This window comes from Populus nigra, chromosome 13, assembly GCF_951802175.1.
Source record: "Populus nigra chromosome 13, ddPopNigr1.1, whole genome shotgun sequence".
NCBI lineage: Eukaryota > Viridiplantae > Streptophyta > Magnoliopsida > Malpighiales > Salicaceae > Populus > Populus nigra.
This window is the reverse complement of record NC_084864.1, coordinates 12,486,614-12,509,043: the sequence shown is the minus strand read 5'-3', so window position 1 is coordinate 12,509,043 and position 22,430 is coordinate 12,486,614. Positions and strand designations below refer to the sequence as shown.

Below are 22,430 nucleotides of genomic sequence, written 5' to 3'. Positions count from 1 at the left end.
TTCAATTTTTTTAAGAAGGTTACTTTGTTCCTCTATTTTCAACTGCACGATCTTTTTTTAATATTTTCAACAACATAGTTTATTGAAAATATTTTTAAAAAAATATTGTGACTTATAGATTGTATTGTTTTCAACATCTTGATTTTACAGGTTGCTAACAGCACAATCCAGGAGATGTATTATTTTTCAAAATATGTTTTAAGTCTATTTATTTGATAAATATCTTTTTTGCATGAATTAGTTTTTTTTTTTTAAAAAAAAAAGAACTCTAAAATCCTTCCCATTAATTATTTGTTGGTGAATTTTACATGGGAGAGAAAGAAGAATCTATCCATTCTGAAGCAATAAACAAAGGAGTGCACGTGACCCCAAAAGCTGTCAGCCATTTTCAGAGCTAAGGAATAAAAGACAACATCACTACCTGCAACAAAAACCCAAGGAAAAAACGCAACCAACATAAGACACTGTCTTTCATTTCTGTCCATTCATGGTTGCCCTCAGTTAAGCCTCCCTCCCCCATAGACAAGACCTCTTCAAAGAAATCCCTTGGTTCCAGTGTATATTCTCTTACCATCTCTAGCTCTCCTTTTTAGCAGCACTCTTCACGTTAAAAGAGAAAATGTTGCTGTTTCTTGGTTTGTGTCTCTCCCTCTGCCTTTTTCTCATCCATGATAAGCATCCACCTTGCTTCCTGATGCTGCACATCCACATTTTCTCATCCTTTCTGTTCTGACTTTCCTCTCCAGTGCTCTCATTTTCTGTGCTTTCTTCTTTCCCTCTTGTTTCCTTTACCTGAACCTGCATGTACCATATATTCATCATATAATGCACCAGTCATTTATTATAAGATGACCTGAAAAGTTAAAACAGGAAAATAAAATGAATGCATTACAAAAGAGATATGAGGAAACAAAAAAGAAACATAAGAGGAAAGAGTATTCAAGTTAATGATTTGTATCTGCCCACATCCGAAATATGAAAAATGAAATTGAAATATATATATAAAAAAAAAACTCAATTTTACGAGTTGTTATGGATCATTATTGACCCGTTATTTGTAATATTACACTCAATAACACCCATTACCGTTAGTTATACGACGTATTATGGCCGCTATTGTTGTGATTTGACAATATCATGCTATAACACCGAATAACAAACATTACAGGGTACCATATAAGAAAGTGGCAAGTGCAATAATTCTAAGCATATTGTCCAAACCCCATGTATAAAGGTAGACATGTTAACCTCTCATCTTTGTTGTGGTGGTGGTCAGGTGAATCTACTGTCTTGATGGGTATTAAACCCTAGTCTCTGCTTTCATAGCACTAACAATTAACCACTGAATTGTCCAAAAAAGAAAAGGAAGGGCTTTACTATGGAATAAAACTTCCAATCCATTCCATGTTTTTCTTTTCCTAGTTTTGGTTTGAGTAAAAAAGCTTAGATAAGCCCAACTGTGGTTTGCATACCTAAAAATCCAAACCCAAGATCGTCAACCTAGAGCAAATTAAGCATGTTCAAGTAGGGCAAAACAAGGTTGTCACGGTTTGCACCTTAGGTCTCTTCCGTGGTGTCTTTAATGTTTCTATGGGGTTTTGTGCTTCCATGGAAATTAGGCTAGCTTCTGCTAGTATACTAGTAAAATATGGTGGCAGGCAAACTCCAGTCAAGATCTCAATAGTAAATCAGGTAGCACATGGTCAAAGTGGTTCGAACATTTGAACACCTGAAGAGTATTACTGCATTTGTCATCGTTTTACCAGACCATTCAAGTCACGGTGTACCACACCACAGAGCCCAAACAAAAGATTATAGAGGGGTCAGTGTCACATTAACCAAACTTGCTTGTACAAGTTTGCCACATCAGTGTAATGTCAAGATCTAATAATGATGTGTGGCTCCAATACTGTGAATGATAATAGCTTGATGAAGGAGTATTTTCGTATCCAGTGATACCACTATTCTGTGATTCAGCCCTGAAACACATGGCTGTTTTGTCCAAAAAGAAGAAAAGGAACTGTGAGAGGCAGTGAAATGCTACTTTCAATGATGACCCCAAAGAATCTAAAGCAAAAGAAACAAAAAGGAGATCAAGGAATTGAAAGCATCTTCAGTGCCACCACATAAAACAAAGAGAAGAGAAGAGCTAAAGAACAAAAGAGGAGTTCATGCAAGTTTGAATAAAGAACACAGTTGAGGATTCAATTCCTTGATGACAATAGTATTGAACATCCTAAAGGGCTTTAACTTTCTTCTTGTTTTTGCTCCTCGAGGTTTTTTTTTAAGAAAAAAAAAAAGTAGCCATGAAGCTGAAAAAAGAGGAAAGACCTTTTTTTTTGACAGGAAAAATGTTTCCGAGAATCATAGATAAACGCAACCTTATGTGCTGGAATTCTAGCTACCTGGGGCATCTTGGTATACAATTAGGGCAAGCACCCATCATTGTTAGAGGGACCAATTATCACGTATTATTGTTAGTCCCCCACAATGGTAGGGCTAAGATAAGTCATTTGTTTTCTGAAACTTGCAATTGGTGCAAAACATTTTCTAGTATTTTTGTAGCATACTGCCTGCACTTAGTACATTTCTTCTTAGTGACCACACCCCATTAAATAAGGGACCATTTCACCTAATTGCTAGTTCCCCACCATGGAAGGGCTCACGGAGATACACACACATATATCAGTAAATACATGACCAGTTCCCAAAAAAAAAGAAAAAATAAAAAACAGATGCGTGATGGCAATGCATTGCCAAGCAGCGACTAGTATCACGAGAAAATCAAATCAATATCAATAGTTTGCACCTTACCTACTCTTTCTAATACAAGAACAATCTGCAATAAAGGTTGAGGGAACCACAAGGCTACACGCATTGCTTCAGTCTCATTAGCATGGTTTCATAGTATTGTGTATATTTATTATGAAATGGGTCCTAAAGGAGTGCCTAGGAGTAAAATGAAATAAACTCTAATGTACAATCAACGAGTTAGATTACCTTTAAGGTTTAACAAATGTCAGGTTCGAGTCCCATATAATTAAAAAAAAAAAACGATGCCCATAAACTTGAAGGGAAAGTGGGAAATACATTCGAAATGTCATACAAAGAATCTTGTATAGCCCTGCTCATACAAAAATCTCAACGTTGTGGAAGTGGGAAATTGCATTTAATGAAGTGAAAAGGAGCAACGAAAACTTATTATTCAGAAAAGCAAAGGAGACAAACAGACTTGACAAGAAAAACATGCCTCTGGTTCAGCTTTCAACTTCGAACAAGTAAATATAAATGAGCGTATTGGGTTGAGAATATTTGCAGAACATACCTGTCCTTGAGCTTTCAGCTTTGAATTACAATTAGGTGTGTCTCCACCTTCTACTTCACATCTCTTTCTCTCTATAATCGAAGGCGTTGAAGCTGGACTAGGACTACTTGATGAACTGACGTCAGGGGGAGTGCTTTGAGTCCCGACATCTCTAGTGCTCAGCATGCCCTCCATCTTATCTTCTGCAACCAAAAAAATATCCTGAACCAATTCAAAAACAAGCTTTTTTTGTCTCATCTGCATAAAAATAACAGCAACAAGTAATCCAATTACAACCTTTAATTGGAAAATGATTGACAATATCGTCATGTGTAGCAATAGAAGTAGTAGTCTTTGTCTGGATTTGCCGCGAATGATTAGAGTAAACAAGAGGTGCAGACATTGTGATTCTGTTTGTTAAGTTTCGAAATGATCTTCCACTTAGTGTTTTAGCTGATAAACACTCCATCGGTACCTCTCCTGAAAGCGGGTTGCATATATATTTCTCTGCTTCATTCCATTTGGAATGTAAAGCAAATCCATCTGGTGATGAGCATTCCCAACTGTTATAATATCCTGACCTTGCTTGCAATGCTGCAGGAAAAAAAAAGGAACAAATACAATCACTTAAAATCACTAATCTCGACGCATAATACAAATATTATAAGTGTAAGAACTTGAGCTGTCAGATAATGACGTGCTTGACTTTTTGCATTGTCACTAAGTACCTTTAAGAGCTGTGGTGAATGAGTATGTTGAGGGGTCAATCTCTTCTGAAAATGTTAAGATAAGATGGATTAGACAATTGATAGTCACAAACAAGAAAATTAAGCCTTGCATCAAAAGAACAGAAGCAAAAGAAAAGGACAAGACTCAAGATTACTACCTCTTATGGAGTAGCCAGGAGATGAGGCAGTGCTAGAAATAGTAATGCTTGATCTAAAAGACCTTGCATCTTCTCTAAAACTTCTGATATTTGATCCTGAAAACCTTCTTGATCTCGTGTTTTCGCGGCTGATTTGAGCCCTGAATTCCCATTCTCTTAAATTGAACTCAGGTTCCTCTCGTCGTTGAAAGTTTGTGTATGGAGATTGCTCCATTGTGGAAGCCATGAAAGAGGTTTACACTGCTCGAGTTGAAATATGGAGGCTTGTAGTTAGTTATAAAGTCTTTAGCTAGCTGTACTTGTGGGTTTTTTTTTAGTGTGAATCTAGCGAGCAATTTACTTGTTGACACATAAGCAGATGAGCCAAGCAACAACTTACCAAGGTGTTGAATTTAAAACAAGAAATATCCAATTTGTTTTTGAAAAATTATTGGTTGACAGCATATAATTCTGCTGTTAATATGAATATTGCAGGGTTTTGGTGTCAGCATTCACAAAAGATAATTGGTATTGGAAAAACATTGATGATTCATACTTAGATTTACTGTTTATTGAAATAATATAATGATGATTTTACTTTTGTTATTGGGGTAATATAATCTTTTCATAAGTTTTACCGGTCATTATTAGATTGATTAGGGATAATTAGTTTTTTTATATTTTAAAACATACTGAAACGATTAAAATATCCTTGAAGCAAAAAAAATAAACTAACGTTTAAGAACTTTTTTGTATTTTCAGCATAGTTTTTAAGTTATAATCAAGTTAATTTAGGAGCAATTTCCTACTTTAATGAATATAAAATATTATTTAAAAACAAAAATATGTTGGCATGTACAATGCACATATCAGCCTATAGGAGATGTCTGTGTTTTTTAAGAGGTGCATGAGGCATTTCCTGACAATCAAATGCTAGTTTCTGCTATGGCTTGGAAGCGTTGTGCCGAGATCTTCCTTTTTAGCCAAGGCATGACAGTGGTGGAGTAGTGGTGTGAAATCGATGGTCTTTTTTTCTTCTTCTCTCATTTTTCTTTTTCCTCCTCAATTTCCATGCATGAATCTTTAAATTTTCAAAACGACCCTTCAATTTGTTTTTCCTTTATATTTGGTCCATGTTATTTTGATTATTATTTATTTTATTTGAAATAATTTATAAAATTGAAAAAACAATTCAATGTCCTCCTTCTTTGATTTTTTTTATTTGTCAGATTTAGTTCTCATTTTTTATTGCTATTTGTTCTATTTGACATAATTTTTTAAATTGAATTTTTTTATGATTTCATCCTTCTTTGGTTTTTTTTCCTATCAGATTTGATCCTCATTTTTTTATTGTTATTTCTTTTTTACTTTGGAAAAAAATTGATATTTTTTTCTATTTCATCCTTTAACATTAAAAATTAAATTGGTTGGAGATTAAGCTTTTTGACTGAGCCTGGTCTAAGATTTCATGGGTTATGAATTTTGGGTTTTAACTTAGGTTTAGAAGATTCGTTCAAGTTTACTTGATTTTTTATTTTCTTTTTATAAATTTATGTTTTTTCAGTTTCATTCTTCAACAATTATATGATTAGAGATTAGGCTCCATTATATTTTTATATGCTTTCAATAAGGTTTTTAGCTAATTTTCAAAATGACCCGAGTTATCTCGAATCTTTATATTTTTCGTTCTTTGTCAAATTTAGATTTTTTTAAAAAAAAAGTGAACTAAATTAAATTAAGTGATTAAATATTTTATTTGGTTTGAAGTCTTTCTCATTAGCATTAGAACCATATTGATGAGCTCTTTCTAATGGTGGAACATTGTTCATGGCAGAGTGACGATGGGTCTCTGACAGACTTTTCTTTTTTCTCTTCCCAAGTATGATATTAGTGGCTTATTATTTATAATTAATTGCTGTCAATTTTTTTTGTTTGATTTATCTATTATCATTATTTTTTTAATCATATTATTAAATTAACCGAGTTTATTGAATTCAGTCAAATAATTTATTGTTTGTAAAAGTTACATTGATAGCTGTAAATCTTACACTGCCGTTATATAATTATATACTATATATTTCTAAAAAATAGTTATTAAATTAGTATATAAAATTTAAAGTTTAACTCAAGTTGAGTTTTTAGTTAAATTAAATAAGATATTAACCCAGTAAAATCTTGTTGAACCGATTAAATTTTTATCAATTTAGTTAATTTGATACAAACCTAATTAAATTAACATAAAGAAATTAAAAAAACAAAAACAAAATATTATTTTTAATAAAAATAGTTGACCCCTAATTAGTAAGTTGACCTTATTTACCTAGTGATTTGAGTATTTTATTTAATCAATCCTAAATGACATTAATGCGTACTTGTTGCCTTCCCCCACCATTCCGTGATAGTGCAACAGCGTGTTGTGTACCATGCATGTTTGTCATCGTTGTATACGTATTTTTTAAAAGTTTTTTTATTAAAAAATATATTAAAATATATTTTTATTTTTAATATATGTAAATTAAAATTATTAAAAAAACTTAATGTTTTTTAAGATAAATATTCTTTTAAAAAAAACCAAAAAAAAACATAGCATGCTTCCAAACAGGTCCAAGCTGTGTTGTTTTTATTTCTTGGATGAGAAATATTATCATATTTCAACTTTTAAGATTGCATTGCATTGCATTGCTTTCTCAAGTTGGGGTGCAGATGATGATATGCAGTTCCATCTTAAATACATTAAATGTAGCTATTTTACTGCCAAAATATAGGTTGACATTCCGTGGATGTCTGGACGAACTTATATGCACCTCGATTAATCCCTCGAGATCTTAAAATTAACAATAATATAAGTTTTTAGTGATCTTCAGACATGTGATACTCAAACTGGTAATTTTTAGGGTGCAAACTCAGAACCTAACCCATTAAGTTATACCGAGTTATTTTTTTTATTTTTGTTTTTGTGAATTGGTTGACAATTAAGCTCAAACAATACAGCATATATCCAGGCATAAAAATGGATGGCACTAAATTCCCAGTGCTGTAATATTTTCCTGTTGTAAATCTGGGTGCTGATTTTGATGCATTTCTAATTTAGATCAATCTCTCTCAATGGAGCTGTAACTTTAAATTCCGGTGATCAGCTGTGACTTGCCCGAAGGGGAAAGCAATATAATGCCAACAATTATTGAAAAAAAAAAGGAGAAAAACTAAAAACAGGGAGGGAACATGGATGTTGATGTTGAGAATCACATAATAATATGTTAGTGCTGAAACATGAAAAAATTAAAATCTTAAATCAAAATACTATATCATGTATGGATGGTATAAACTATCTAAACAAGAATTTTTAAACAACGAGCAATCAAAGCGATCCCTCACTGCATAAAAAAAATTTTATTAATAAAAGATGTAAATTCATTGAAAAAATAAAAATCACTTATGTAGGATGAAATGGTGGTTGTTGAGGATTTTTCAAAGAATTCATAAAAGCCCTTAATAGTTTCTAGACATTTGCCCCATATTATTGGAAGCTTGTATAATGTCCATAGCATACCATACACTTTCATAATAAATAATAAACAAGAAATTAAAGGGTGCGGCTAATTTATTGTAGTCATTCTCATGAAATACTAGAATAATGTTTTATGGTTTTTTTTCTTTTAGTTTTTAATTTTAATTTCACTCTCGTACCACTAAATCTTCTTTTCTTCTCTTTTACATTTCTTTTCAATTTTATTTTTTATTTTAGGAATTGAATTCATCATTTTTTAAATCCTCTTCTATTAGCTTATATATCAATCTCATAGATTTGATTTTTATTCAATTTCAACCTTCAATATAAAATCTGTGTTAAATAGAGCTTCATAATTTCTTTTCAATTTTCTTTATATGAATCTCATGATTAACTCGAATTGACTTGAATCATTTTATTAGGTTGCTTCTTTTTATAATTGATTTTTTTCGATTTCATCATTCAACCTAGGTTAGATGAAAATTGGGTTTCGTAATTTATTTCAATTGACTTTTTATGAAGTTATCTCGATCTCATGATCAAAATTGCAAGTTTAATAGGTTGACCTGAGTTGACTCGGTTTATTTTTTTCTCAATTTCACCCTCCAACAACCCAATCTTTTTTTATATATATATTTTTAATTTCATTCCTTAATATTAATTTTTTTTTTTGGAATTGTGCTTTGTAGTTTTTTTTTCTTTTTGTTAGGTTATATACTGGTTTCATGAATTTCATTTTTTTATTTGTTTTCCATAAGGTTTTTCTGATCTCATGACCTAGATCCTTGGTTTGACAGATTAATCCTAATTTATTCGGGTCATTTTTTATATTTTTTTAATTTTATTTTTTAGCATTAAGTTGATTAAAAATTGGCCTTAGTAACTTAATTTTATTTGCTTTTTATATGGTTATAACGGTCTCATAACCCTGTTTTTTCTTTTTATCTTCTTCCCTCTTTTCTATTTTTTTCTTCAATTTTCGCATCATTCTCCTTAAAATAGCAAGAAGTTTTGTCATTTTATTTTTATATCAAATTTGAATCTCATTCTTTTCATTGCTATTTGTTTGTTTTAGATACTTCTTTAATTGATTTTAAAAAAAAAATTTATCCTCATTACTAGGTTGATTGAGAATTTAAATTCGTAATTTTTTCTAGTTTAACATATATGGGTAATCTTGGTCTCATAACCCAGGCACGGATTTGGAATGTTATTTTAGTTTGACTTTGATTTATTTTAGCATTTTCTTAATTTTTTTTATTTCATTCTTTAAAGGTTGGGGATTGGGCTTTTTTAATTTTGTTTGCTTTCTTTTATACAGGATTATTTTGGTCTCATAATTTTGGTTGTGAGTTTGGTGTATTAGCTTGAGTTTACTTTAGATTTTTTTTGTTTATAGTTGGATTTTTAGCTACACCTTACAATATTGGGTTAATTTATGAATTGAGTTTTGTAATTCTTTTGAATTTTCTTTCTACAAGAATATCCCGGTCTCACGACTCGAGTAGCAAGTCTAGATAGTGTGCCCACGTTGACTTTGGGTTTTTTTTTGTTTTTTTTTAATTCCTTTTCTTTTTATTTTTAACCTTCAACACTTAGTTGATTGAGAATTGAGCTTCCTAATTTATTTTTAAATTTTCTTTCTATTAAGTTATACTAGTCTCATGATCCATTTTATAGGTTTTTTAAAGTTGTTTCCTTTTTTATTCCAACCTTCAACAATAGGTTGATGTTGAGTTAGGCTTCTTAGTTTTTTTTTATGTGGTAATCTCGCTCTCATGAATCGAGTCACGATTTAGTTGATTGGAAATCGAGCTCCATAGGTTTTTTTTTTCTAATTTTGTCTCTATTAAATTATCTCGATCTCATGAACAAGGTTTGTTGGGTTAATTCAGGATGACTCAAATAATATTTTTTTTGTTTTTTATTTAATTATTTCTTAACTAGTTTCATCCTTCAATAATGGATTGGTTTAGAGTTGTGATTCATAATTTTATTTATTTATTTTCTATGAGGTAATCTCATTCTCATGATTCGTTTCACAAGTTTAACGGTTGTATCCAGGTTGACTCAAACTGTTTTTTTTTTAATTTTCATCCTTTAAAATTTTTACTTATTGGAAATTAGGCTTTCTAATTTATTTATTTTTACTTTCTATGGAATTATCAAGCTCTCATGACTAAAGTCATAAGTTTTGTAGATTAGCTAGGATTGGTTTGGTTCAATCTAATATGTTGTCATTTCAAAAAAAAATATTAAAAATAGTATTGCTTAATACATCATTATCTCAATATTTAAAAAGAGGTGGTATTCAATATGTATTAGATTTTTAATTCATTATTGATTTTTTATGTTAAAAACACGTTAGTAACGCCTTTATATTTTTTATATTTTTTTAAATAATATCCAACATGTAGAATAGTGTGGGCCAATGATCTAGTTTATACTAAAAGTAGAATGTAAAAAACCAACACACTTTTATAAGGACTCGATATAGTTATCAAAAAATCAAATTAGTTTTTTTACCATGGTCTAACTCAGTAGGTCAACTCAATGACCATCGACTTGGCCTTGATTTGAGTTAGATTTCAAATTAAATTGGGTACGAGTAAATCAGGTGTGACTCAACATGTCAACCCATGATGCGGTTAAAATCTAGTTTGATTTTAATTTTTTTATAATAAAATATATTATTTTAAATTGATCAAGATCAACCAAGTTTTTCCTGCTCAGCTCATGACCCAAATCTTGGATGGGTAGGCTAAACCGGATTTAATAACTTTTCTTTTACCCCTTCTAAGGACATCATTATATAAAAAATATTTTTTCGATAAAGAATCATTTGGTGAAGAGCATTTTGATATCACTTTAATCATTTTATGAACTTACCTTCAGCTAGGAGACACTTGTAATTTGAATGGGATTTCACAAATAATGGTTGTTGTAGATAAACCTCGAGAACAACATATCATAGCAGAAAGTCTTGAAAGCAACATATGTTACACAAATTCATTCAGATTTTTTAGCAAAATATTTTATTCATAGACTATTCCCATATATTTATCAACTCCTAACAATCATTAGCTCTTTAAAGCAACAGAGCTCCATGGAAGCAAGTGCACAAGATTAGCTCTACATGAGAGATGGGTGCGTTACAATATGTTAGGGTTTGATATATAACTAGATAACACTGCTGTGTCGCTTTCAATATGGGGTTGCTGGAGGGAAAAAAAGATGGGGGGGTGGATAGAGAAGAATGAGAGGGTGTCCATGAGAGTGTCTCTGTGGTTGTCCTGAGCATGTCCATGTGCATGTGAAGCTGCATGCCATGTGGTTGTCATCATCTTCTTGAAAGTGAGTGAAAGGTAGGAGGACCTCCTATCGCAGGAACAGGAGCAGGAGGGTCCCCTGCTGGGACTCATCATGGCCATTAGTTTTGTCTGATGTGTATGCAAAGTAGGTTTCATGGACAGGGATGGGTTGTTGTGGTTGCCAGTAGATTTTGGTCCTTCTCCTGCTTCATTTAATTGCTAAAGAGAGATGTATCTTTCATCTCAAATCTTGTATTCGATTTCTGAATTCTGACACCCCTTGCTTCTTATCTCAAAATATTTCTTCTGAGATAATTTATTTTGCCTCGGTTCAGAGGCCCAGAACATGAACAGATTCCGAATCTTGAAATGCAAACAGTTCATATCATAGAAGAAAATGCCCTTTTAACACCTGATAAACCAAGAGGAAGAAGAAAATTGGACACGTCCCATGGCATAAGACCCTTGTGTTAAGCCTGCACTCATTTTGATCCTCAAGTCTCAGTATCTTGCAGTTGCTACTGCTCAAGTCTCCATGCCATTAAAGCGCCCTTCAGCCTCTCTATTTACTTTTATGTTTCAAAAACATTTAAAAAAAAAATTAAATTTCAAATTAATATTTTTAATATTTTCAAATCATTTTAATATACGGATATTAAAAATAATTTTTAAAAACTAAAAAAAATATTATTTTAATATATTTTTAAATGAAAAACATTTTAAAAAACAAATACAACTACACTTTCAAAAGCAAATATTTTCACTCTAGGGAAGTAATTCAGGTGCTCCGTAACACTGAAGTTTTAATAAATTTCAGTTCTGCAATCAAATTCATCCTGTCACTTAATTTCAGAAAATGAAGCCATTATTTCTTGTAACAGGGTGGATAACGACTTTGCAACTACTATCATATTTCTCTAGTAAGAAACTGTTCATCAAACGTAAGGTTCATCGGAAAACAACCACGGAATTGAATTCACACTTGACTTAATCAGGGAAAAAGAAAAATCACAAAGCACAAACCGAGCCACATGCTTCTAAAGGCAACCCACCCCATATAATGTTGATACTACAATCATAAAAGTGAGTTTCATCATGCAACATAAGAAGAAGCCAAGCACATCTTCATAACATTCAGTAAACTGTTCATTTGGTCTTCAGCTAACAGAGCAAGACATGAAGCAAACTCCACGGTGGGCAAAACAGCATAAGACATGTTTTCCAACTCATGGTAGCTGGCTGTGCAGCAGATGTGGCTTTCAGTTGCTGAATAAAGTCCATCTTCAAGATCCAGGACAAGTTGGTTCTGGTTTCACCATGAAATAAAGAATTCGATGAAATTCAATGAAGTCAACCATGAGATGCAAACAAAACAGGAAACAACACAATGAAATATCTAGCAATAGAGTTGAGCATGGGACAATCCCACTCTACCCTGTAGTAGACCAGCTGAAACAAGCTTTCATGAACTCAAAAAAGTGAAGCATTCCATACTATGTCATCCTATGATATACAGTTGCTCTGGGTCAATGACCACAGCATGATGCTACAAGCAAGCACCTTTGTCGCCTTGGAAAAAGAAAACACCACAAATGTGTGAGGCTCTGTGATGTGGCCATCAACTCACTCATCAACCAGGTGTGAAAGTAGGGGTTAACTAGAGGCTCCCTGCACCTTCATCCAGTAAGATTTTCTAATTGTTTCAACTTCAGTTGCCTTGGTATGAAAAAGAATTCTTCCACAAAGAGAGCACCACCCAAAGCACTATCTTTTTCTGCCACGGGCAAAACTTATGTCCATCAAGTTTAAACAACCCCAGCTATCATAACTGTTGATGTACCACAGCTCTATATGCCCTTCTCTAAAGATGAAGAATGGCACATCTTTGAAAACCCAATACATTCCTTAACAATGAACACTAGAGAAATTTCAGCTTTTCTTTTCTTTTCTTTTCTTCTCTTTTTTTGGTTGTCTACACATGGGAATTCTCCACCATATTAACCTAAAAAGTAATATGATTAGCTTCCGTGATGATTTTTCCTATTCGGAAACCTAAAGCCCCTCATCTACATCATTAGTCTTCCTTAGGAAGACACAGGGAAGACTTCTTTCTGTGGTAATTGCCATATTAAGCATATCCTAGAGCCTGAACATAAAAGACAGAGGTCCCCTTCATAAACAAAAAAAACCTGGTGATACTCTCAAAATTTTATAGAATATCAACTTAGCTAGTGGGGAGAAAAGAACAGAAAAAAAGAAGAAAAGGAACCAATTTACAGTTACTATGAAGTACAATGATTAAGAATGTACTTGTCATGCATAACCAATCACTATTAGCCACCGTAATAACCCTGTTAAGAAACTATGTGATAAACAAAAGGAAAATTGATCCAATTCATTTGTTAGAAGGCATGCACAAACGCGACATTCTAAGATGCTTCAGAACCAAATGTACAAAAACAATACTATTTGTGATGGTTTCTCAACAAAATTTAGATGAAAGTTTTCCCAGTCCAAATCTTCCAGCCTGTGATATTGTGGGTGCTTTTCTTTGATTTTTTTTTTTAATTTTTTTTTTTTGTGTCCATAAACTTGGTGTGGATATAATATTGCATGAAAAACATATAAAGTCACTTACCTTCACGAGCTCAGTGTCTTTGAGTTCTTGTGCACCATTATACACATGAAACAACTACAGCTCATGACTTCAGCAACACAAGGGCAAGAAAAAACCACGGTAATCAGAGAGAACGCATGGCAGTTAACTGATATTCAGGAAATATGATCAGTCAGATCTGTGGTAAGATTGACTACATTATGAGTTAACTAGAGAACTACTTTAATGAAAATAATAGAAATACTTACTGTTTAATAACAATGATCCCGGAAACCACTATAACTGTAACAAATATCTATTGTGATCTGGAGCATAGATTTCCTATAAAATATTCAAGTTAGATGGTTAGAGCAAGGCACAAAGAGAACAAGATTTATGATATAAGAAGAAACACTATCAGATATTCACCACCAAAAGATAGCTAACTTCCAAGTGCCAAGCATCTTCAAGGGATTGCATATGAATATATATTTCCTGCTCAAGAAAAAGAAAAACAAAAAATTCCATTCCATTATTTGAACTTGAAAAGACAGTGGAAAAAAAGTTGAAGTTTAGTTACTTTCCAAAAAACATTTTTTTCTTGATTGCATGCACTAATGTGGAATTTAAACTTTGGATAAACAATGTAATGGAAAATAACAATTATACAAGAAGAAATCATAAAATCTTGATTAGTGATTCTTTACATTTTAAAAAACTCCCGCCTACCATCAAAGAGAAGATTATACATAGTAGACTTTGTTTAAGGCCACCAATTACATGCCAACAAACAAAATAAACAATAATGATATAAAGTCATTTCTCAAATCTTCCCATTTTTTTAGGGGAGCAAAATTTATAACTTAAAAGTGCAAGTTTATAGTATCTTCTTTTTCATTTTATGTTCCATAGTGTGTTCCCTCCCTAAGCAAAACAACTTAGACTGAAGAAAGAAAAAGGTTACCTTGTCCAAGAATCAAAATACCATTTGCACCCAAAGGTACAAGATCTTGTATCTTTTCAGCAGAAAAAATTGCTTGAATAACTAGCAGATAAATAATACAAAAATACTTCAGATAACTTCAGCATCAACATTTGAGAACAGCTGCCAGAGCTTTCATTAACCCAAGGTGAGTTTAATAAAAAGACAAGGCATATAAAGTAATAATTTGAAAAACTACACCAATATAAAGGGGATTAAAGAAACCTGTGATCTGAATTAACTTTTCCTGGATCTCATCTTCATTGTTTGAATTGACAGCAGCACCCATGTCAGATAGAGTAATCGTGTGCACAGAATGAAGCCCATCTGATACCCATAATGTTTGCATTTCTGCCAAGCAATGGCAAGTTCACTCAGTTGAAGAATCTATAACATTTATATATACTAACCAAGACAATGAGATCATTTCCCCTTTTTTTCATGAAACACATTCTAAAGGGCATTATATTAACAAAATTTATTTTCCTCATCGAAATGTCATCTGTTTACCACACGCATTATGAAGTTTCGTTTCCATTTTATTTTACCAAGTATGATAACTAACCACTGAGACATAAGTTAGATTCCCTTATCACACATGAATTTCCAATCCCGATAATTATCGGTTCAACATGTAATAAATCATCCTTGGATCAAGTTTTTGTAAGAACCCACAAACACTTTGATCACAGAACCATTATCACAGAATCATTGCTGGACATGCAAGAAACATCAAAATTTAGAAGAGAGGGGGGGTGTGTTTAGAATAGTATACTCAAGGAAATGTCGGGAAGAACAGCCAGCTTCTGCACTTTCATACTATGAGGCAACCGCCTCATCTGAGCCATGAAATTTGATCCAATAACAGGTGCAGACAGGCATAAGATATGTAAATCTCCCATAGAGTCCAAAATCACAAATTTTTTGTGAGACAATGCCTGAATGGAAACAGCCTTTGATGTTGTAGGTTTCAAGACCTCAACCTCCTCCCTCTTAAATGCCACAAAACATGCACCCCCTTCACCAGAGTCTTGTCTGCACCTTACAGATCTCAGCTTAACTGTGAGTTAAAATGCAAATTAGTGTCATGAGCCAACAACACAAACATTTTTTGAAACCAAAAAAAAAAAAAAACAATATTTCAAAACAACTTCCAGTTCCATGTATAAATAGCTAACTTAGATTCTGCAAGCATCACAATTACTCTTCTAAAAGCTATCAAACACAGAAGAAAAGGTTCAGCAACCATTACTTGCCAAGGAAAAAAACAGGAGAGAACCCCTAATCAAATATGTCTTTCTAATAACAGTGATTTACCATCTAGAGGCATCCTTATGAATCTAACCACAGGACAGCACCTCACTTAATATGAGTTCATCCATTTCATGGTCTAACAGAAATTCCTAAAAACAATCTGTCAGAGCAAATTGCAAATGTATAGATAAAGAATACCATAATGATAGGATAGATATGTTACAAGGTAAGAAGACACCAACCCCCAAAGAGAACTCATTCGCCAAGGCGATTCAATAAAGCCATGAATACAATTGAACATTAAAGTTCCACCAAAACAAAAAATGGAGAGTGGCTGCTGTTTACGTTAACAAGATTTTTAGTATTAATTAGGTGTTCTGTTATAAGTTTTTAGCATTTATAAGGAACTTTATTGACTAGGCCATTCTTACCACCTATCCAACACAAACAAAAACAACTCATGGATAATGAGCTTTTACTATTAATTAAGAATTCTGTAACGGATTTTTGCATTAATTAGGAATTTTTTTGTCTAGGATGTTCTTATTCCTACTTTGTTTTTGAACTATTAGATATTTTGTTCATGCTTATAAGAGCACGCATATTATGTTTTCGAAAGGCTTTTGACAATCGACATTTAAAATCTGAATATCAACTCCCACTGCTCTCCCCCAACATTCTTCTATATTTGTCTCCTCTCTATTCTTCAACACCTCTTTCGTCTACTCTCTCCCTCATCTCCTTCTCCATTCTACATCAACAGAAAAACTGACAAGTTCAAACAAAAATATTAAAAATAGCAGCCTAAGTAGAGAATTGAATCATTCACCCATCTATTATTCATTTGCTTTCCCCTCTAAATAATTTTACTCCTACAAAATCCTAGCACTGAAATATGCCTTGCAATTTTCTTTTCAGAAATGTATTAGAAGTGAAGCGACATCAAGAAGCTGGTGACTTAATTCTAAAGAGAGAGAAAATCCTTGTTCTCTCAAGAAAGCCAATCTAAGGGTGTCATTGACTATCTCATGTTGCTTCTGCAAATCCACAATGTGTCCAGCTTATACAAGCTAAATTTGCTGAATTCCTTTCCAATTAACTAAGGTCAACATGCTGACTGCCCTCCAATTAGAATACCCAGGCTAAAATGAAATTAAAAGCAATCATGACTTAATGACAAAAAAAAAAACTTATTTGTTTAAATAAGTGATGCTGAAGAGAGGCTCTTGTTGAAGACCTAAACATAGCAAAAGGTATGTGATCTTCAATGCTGATGAAATCTACAAAAGACAAGGTTAATAAACATGATGGGAAAAGATAAAAGAAGACAGGAATTTTGATCCATAACTTATCGAGACAACTGATTCATAAAGCATTTAAATTAGCTGCATCGGTGCAATCTTAATTCTTTCAAACCAAGAAATCTCACGTTCAAGATACTCAAGTCCCAATTCCTTTTATTCTCTGGAATTACAAATTTCATTCCTATTCAGCGAGAGTCTCTTCCCCAGTAAATTTCATTTCTCATTAAAAATAGATGAAAGACCATTAATAAACTGTCAAATGGTGCTTTGCCTTCGAAATTATGTTTGGATTTGAAATTGTACATCCTTTAAACCTACAACACAATATGATCGATTCTGTTGGAAATCTTGCACCCATATCAAAACAACAGTCGATGAATCAATTATCAAATTATACATGTCATATTCACGAAGCATTGAATCCTAAATTAATAGAACATTCCCAATTGAGAAGAAAGAAAATCCTTGCAGGTCAATAGACCACCTTCATGAACACATACACAGTCCAAGTTAAACAGAATTAACTCTTCTCCAACTTCAATGGAGATCTTCTAAAGTAAAAGGGACAACACTGCATAATTTGCATTGCAACACTCTCAACTACTAATTTATCTATGTCACGAAGCTAAATAATCACATTTATTTACCCTAACTCAATGCTAACTAGCAAAAACAATAACTTTTTCAACACAAAAAGAACAATAAGAAGAGCTCAATAGTAGCACACTTACCAGAAACATATTGCTTATCAGTCTTCATATCCAGTACACCATTGCAACCATTCCCAGAGCTTGAACCGTGAAAATAGTCATCCCCAACAACCCCATTTGGCAATTTCAACCCTTTACCATCCGACTTTCCATTTGAACTAGTATCCTTGACATTCTTAACCCTCCCTTTCACCAACTGCCTCAAATTAAAAACCCTGACCCCATTATCCTCCCCTAAAATCAAGACTCCAGAAGAAACGCTAATTGACCAAACAGGCACACTACACTCAATCACAGCACACCTCATTAATTTCACCATCTCACCATCACCATCATCAATAAGTTTCACTGCAAAGACCCAAACTTTCTTGCTTGAAACTGAATGCAACAAAAAAAAATTAACAGAACCAACAATCTTTATAGAAACCCCATGATTTATATCCAACACAACACCAAGTTTCGAATCAAAAGCAAAACCCTTTTGGTTGCAAACAACTTGGGGCTTACAAAAGATGTTGTCTTTTTGTAAGAGATAGAATCTTAAGAGAATCTGGGACCCGCCCTTATATGGGCTAGCAACAAGAAAAAGGACTTTAGGGATAGGGTCTTGGTGGATGAGAAGGAAAGAAGAGGAAGAGGAAGGAGAGGGAACTAGAGTTTGGGGTTTTGGTGGGAGAGGAGAAGGAAAAGAGAGACAAGGAAAGAGGGAAACAGAGGAATCAGTGTGCATTAAGGCTAAAGAAAGAGAGTTTGGTTCAAAGAGAATGGATTTTGTTGGTGGAAGAGAAGGAGGGAGAGACAGTTTTGAGGATTGTACAAGTACCATGAGGAGAAAAAACCTTCGAACTTCTTGTTAGGACATTTGGAGAAATTGTTTTGGCTTTCTGGGATACCGATGTTTTTGGTTTTGTAGATGGGGTAATTACTGACTTTGTTGATGGGAGATCCAAAGATTAATTAATTGAATATTTAATTGATAATGTAGATTGTAGAGGAAGAGGACAAGAAGGATTGCAAATCTATCTATAATTTTATCTAGTTAAGACCATAATATAAAATCTGTGATTAAGTAATCGATTAATGATTATATAACAATATTTTTCTCTGGTTGTCGGATCCTAAAAAATCAAGGTTCATAATAGCCTTTTCTAGAGATGTTTATGGCTCCTTAGTGGTTTTTATAAAATATTTTATTGAAAGATTGTCAATATAAAATACATTATAATTAATATTTAATTTTAATTTATTTATTAAACAATATTTTTAGCTTATGATGTTTATAAAATATTTTATAAATATTAATCTATTTATAATAATATTATTACTTCTCACACAATATAAAATATTTCTATAAAGATTTTACATTTATAAAATGTTTTACACATCTAAATTGAAAACAACTTGAAAAATCAGCAAAGCAACCCACTAGTGAGAGAGAGAGAGATTGCAATGCAAGTTAAATTGACTCCAATCTTTTTTCTTCTTATATATTTTTTAATGATTTTAATTTGGATGTATTGATTTTCATATTTACTCTCTTAAATTAACCAAATTAATAAGGGAACTGCTAGATATATAATAATTTATACAACATTTCTCATGTTATTTGATTCATGCCAAATAAGGGAATAAATGGATATATAATAAGTAGTTATTTGAACGCACATCTCAGCTAGTCAAATAATGTTTTTCAATGAAAAAATAAATAAATATGTAAACTTTTCAAATGTATTTTCTTAAAAAAATATAAATAAATCTTAATCATAAATTAAAAGGTCTATTCATGCATGTAATTAAATAAATTGAGAAGTGCATGTGCCAATAAATATATAAAAAAACAAGTGTTAACGTGTTTATTCAACTCACCTCGTTGTAGGTCGAATAATTTTTTTTTCTAATACAAAAAAAATTAATGTGTAGGCATTATTAAAATGTTTTTTGATATCGATTAAAAATTATAATTGTGAATAAAAAAGTCAATACTTACATATAATAAAATATAATAAAGATCATATGTATTAATAAAAACATATAAGATATCAAACTAGTTTTTTAATGTAATGAAAAATAGGACAATGTTGTGATTGCTACAATAAAACATCACTTTTTTAGTCTTTGTATAATATTTTTTTTAAGTACTAAGAAGAAAAAGAAAAAATTATAAAACAAATTATAAAAGAATTGTATGAACGAACCAAATGTAGAGGGATAAATATTCCAAATGTAAAAAAAATATATATATATATTTTCAAAATAAAGTGTACATAAAAAAAAGGAAAAATAAAAAGCAATAACAAAAAATAAAGATAAAAAAAATAGTAATAAATATAAGTATAAAATGATTAATATGCCAAGTACGCGTGCGCGTGTATCTTAAAAAATAGAACTTATAGTTTTGTCACCGCTAAAGCATAAAATAATTATAATTATCCTATTTTTACAATAAAATTTTTTTTTGTATATATACTACTCGTTACAATAAAAAAAAACCAGAAAAAATTATGATTACATTATTTCTACACTAAAATACCATGTTATATATGTATATAATGTCAGAAGGAATGTCAAAACAAAATTTCCCTATTGACCTCTTAATTCTCATTTTCACTGCCACATTTATGCCCCACCATCACCTTCACTCACCATCATCATATTAACATTATTATTAACAATATACTAAAACATATGGAGAAATTACTATAGCAATAAATAATACTTTCCTTATATATTTTAGTGTGGCCTTAATAAAAAAAAAATTGTATTTGTTTTTTTTTCATCTTGGATTGTTTTTTAATTTAACCTTTTAAAATTAAGTTTAATTTTTATTTAGTTATCTTACTCTCACGACATAGATTGCGGGTTTAACATATTAATTTAGTTGACTAGGATTATTATTTTTTATTTAATTTTTTTCCTGTTTCATTCTTTAATATTGAGTAAATATAAAATTAGATTCCATGATTTATTTTATTTGTTTTCTATTAGGTTATTATAGTCTCATGATCAGGAAATAGTGTTTAACAGGTTATCTTAGTTGAATTGGGTTATTTTTTATGTTTTTTTAATTGAAATTTTTTCAATTTTAACATTAAATATTGGATCGGTTGGGAATTGAGTTTCATAATCTATTTTGATTTGTTTTCTATGAAAATATCTTGGTCACATAATCCAAGTCGCGAGTTTTGGTATTTTAACCCCGAATAAATCAAGTCTTTCGAATATTTTTTTATTTTCTCTCTAAGAGATTATCTTAGTCTCATGTCCTTCAACACTAGATTTTCTTTTTATATGGTTGTCTCCGTCTCATACCTCGAGTTTTGGGTTGGATGTGTTAATTCAATTGACTTAGTTTTTTTTCTCTTTTTTAATTGATTTTTCTCCAATATCATCATTTAATATTTTGTTTGACTGAGAATTAGTTTTTATGTTTTATTTCAGTTTGATTTTTATGAGGTTATCTCAACCTCATGACCCGAAAATAATGCTTAATGGGTTAGCCCATATTGTCCTGACTCATTTTTTGTGTCTTTTTTTAATGAAATTTTTTACAAATTTCATTGTTTAACATTGGGTCCGACATGATTGATTGAGACTTGAGTTTTATAATTTATTTTGATTTGCTTTTTATAAGATTTTCTCATTATCATAACCAGAGTCGTAGATTTGATAAATTAAATCAAGTTATTTTTGTATTTTCTTTCTATGAAGTTATCTCGGTCTCTTGACCCGAGTCATAAGTTTAGCGTATTGTTTTAGGTCATTTTTTATGATCTTTTTAAAATTGATTTCTTCTTTTAGTCTAATCATTCAACATTGGACTAATCGAGAAATGAACTTTGTAATTTGTTTTAATTTTCTTTACATGAGCTATCTTGGTTTTAAGACTTGAGTTATAAGTTTGACATGTTAATTCAGATCGCTTTTTAAAGTTCTTTTTTATTGATTTTTTTCTTCAATTTCATTATTTAACAATGGGTTGATTAGAAATTAGATTATATAATTTGTTTTGATTTGTTTTTATAGGGTTATCAAAGTCTCATAACCCCGAGTTAAGGATTTGACATACTAATCTAAATTGATCTAAGTCAATTCAATATATTGTTATCTTAATATTTAAAAAAATACATCATCTTGAAAAAAAAATGTCAAACTACATTTTTATTTTTATTAATCATTCGATTTGCTTTTTAATCCACAAAGTCAATCAGGTCATTTCAAGTTAATGCTTACATGATTTAAATGTTTTTTCTATTAAAAGAAATATTAGTAATATCTAAATATTTTCTTTTATGTCCAAGAAAAATTTAACATGACCTGCATCATAGTAATTGAGTCTTTCAAATTGTTTTTTTTTAGTTACATCTTTCCGCTTTGAATTGCTTGATAATAAAGTTCTATTATTTTATTCAATTTATTTTTAATTGTGTTGTCCTAGTATCACAATTAAATCACTAATTTAACATGCTAATCTTGATTCATATATTCATCTTGCTTTTAATAGGTTGCCTTGAGAGTTGTTTTTTCATTTTTTTTGTTATCAATTTTTTTGTTGATATATTTTTTTGTTAAAGTATATTTTTTATTTCATGTTATTAA

At 31.3% G+C, this 22,430-nt stretch overlaps 2 protein-coding genes across 4 annotated transcripts; both read right to left on the bottom strand.

The window, feature by feature from the left end:
* Window positions 1–263: 263 nt before the first annotated feature.
* LOC133670924 (uncharacterized) lies at window positions 264–4,495 on the bottom strand. Of its 2 annotated transcripts, none has more exons than XM_062091528.1 (5): window positions 4,191–4,477; window positions 4,033–4,077; window positions 3,602–3,898; window positions 3,326–3,507; window positions 264–798 (listed from the first exon to the last, which is right to left on the bottom strand). In XM_062091528.1, the coding sequence occupies exons 1-5, from the start codon at window positions 4,414–4,416 to the stop codon at window positions 577–579; spliced, it is 972 nt and encodes a 323-aa protein (XP_061947512.1). In that variant the 5' UTR covers window positions 4,417–4,477; the 3' UTR covers window positions 264–576. The 2 variants fall into 2 exon arrangements, with proteins under 2 accessions (XP_061947512.1, XP_061947513.1); XM_062091529.1 differs by having other exon boundaries at window positions 711–853; window positions 4,191–4,495.
* Window positions 4,496–11,875: 7,380 nt separating this feature from the next.
* On the bottom strand, window positions 11,876–18,783 carry LOC133671204 (uncharacterized). Of its 2 annotated transcripts, none has more exons than XM_062091876.1 (8): window positions 17,856–18,783; window positions 15,342–15,626; window positions 14,792–14,917; window positions 14,549–14,629; window positions 14,014–14,079; window positions 13,854–13,926; window positions 13,627–13,753; window positions 11,876–12,294 (listed from the first exon to the last, which is right to left on the bottom strand). In XM_062091876.1, exons 1-5 carry the CDS (start codon window positions 18,658–18,660, stop codon window positions 14,051–14,053), a joined length of 1,326 nt encoding a protein of 441 aa, XP_061947860.1. In that variant the 5' UTR covers window positions 18,661–18,783; the 3' UTR covers window positions 11,876–12,294; window positions 13,627–13,753; window positions 13,854–13,926; window positions 14,014–14,050. The 2 variants fall into 2 exon arrangements, with proteins under 2 accessions (XP_061947860.1, XP_061947861.1); XM_062091877.1 differs by having other exon boundaries at window positions 13,627–13,680.
* Window positions 18,784–22,430: the final 3,647 nt, after the last annotated feature.

Bases quoted from the DNA above. Each gene is read 5' to 3' on its own strand.
- LOC133671204 (XM_062091876.1), bottom strand. From the start codon at position 18,660: ATGGTACTTGTACAATCCTCAAAACTGTCTCTCCCTCCTTCTCTTCCA. The intron at 14,630-14,791 runs GTTTCTTTAATC...TTTATCTGCTAG, and splicing joins AAAGTTAATTCAGATCACAG to TTATTCAAGCAATTTTTTCT. The intron at 14,080-14,548 runs GTAACCTTTTTC...TTTCTTGAGCAG, and splicing joins TATTTTGATTCTTGGACAAG to GAAATATATATTCATATGCA.
- LOC133670924 (XM_062091528.1), bottom strand. From the start codon at position 4,416: ATGGCTTCCACAATGGAGCAATCTCCATACACAAACTTTCAACGACGA. The intron at 3,899-4,032 runs GTACTTAGTGAC...TTTTTCCTGCAG, and splicing joins ATTCACCACAGCTCTTAAAG to CATTGCAAGCAAGGTCAGGA. The intron at 3,508-3,601 runs GTTGTAATTGGA...TTTTGGTTGCAG, and splicing joins CAATCATTTTCCAATTAAAG to AAGATAAGATGGAGGGCATG.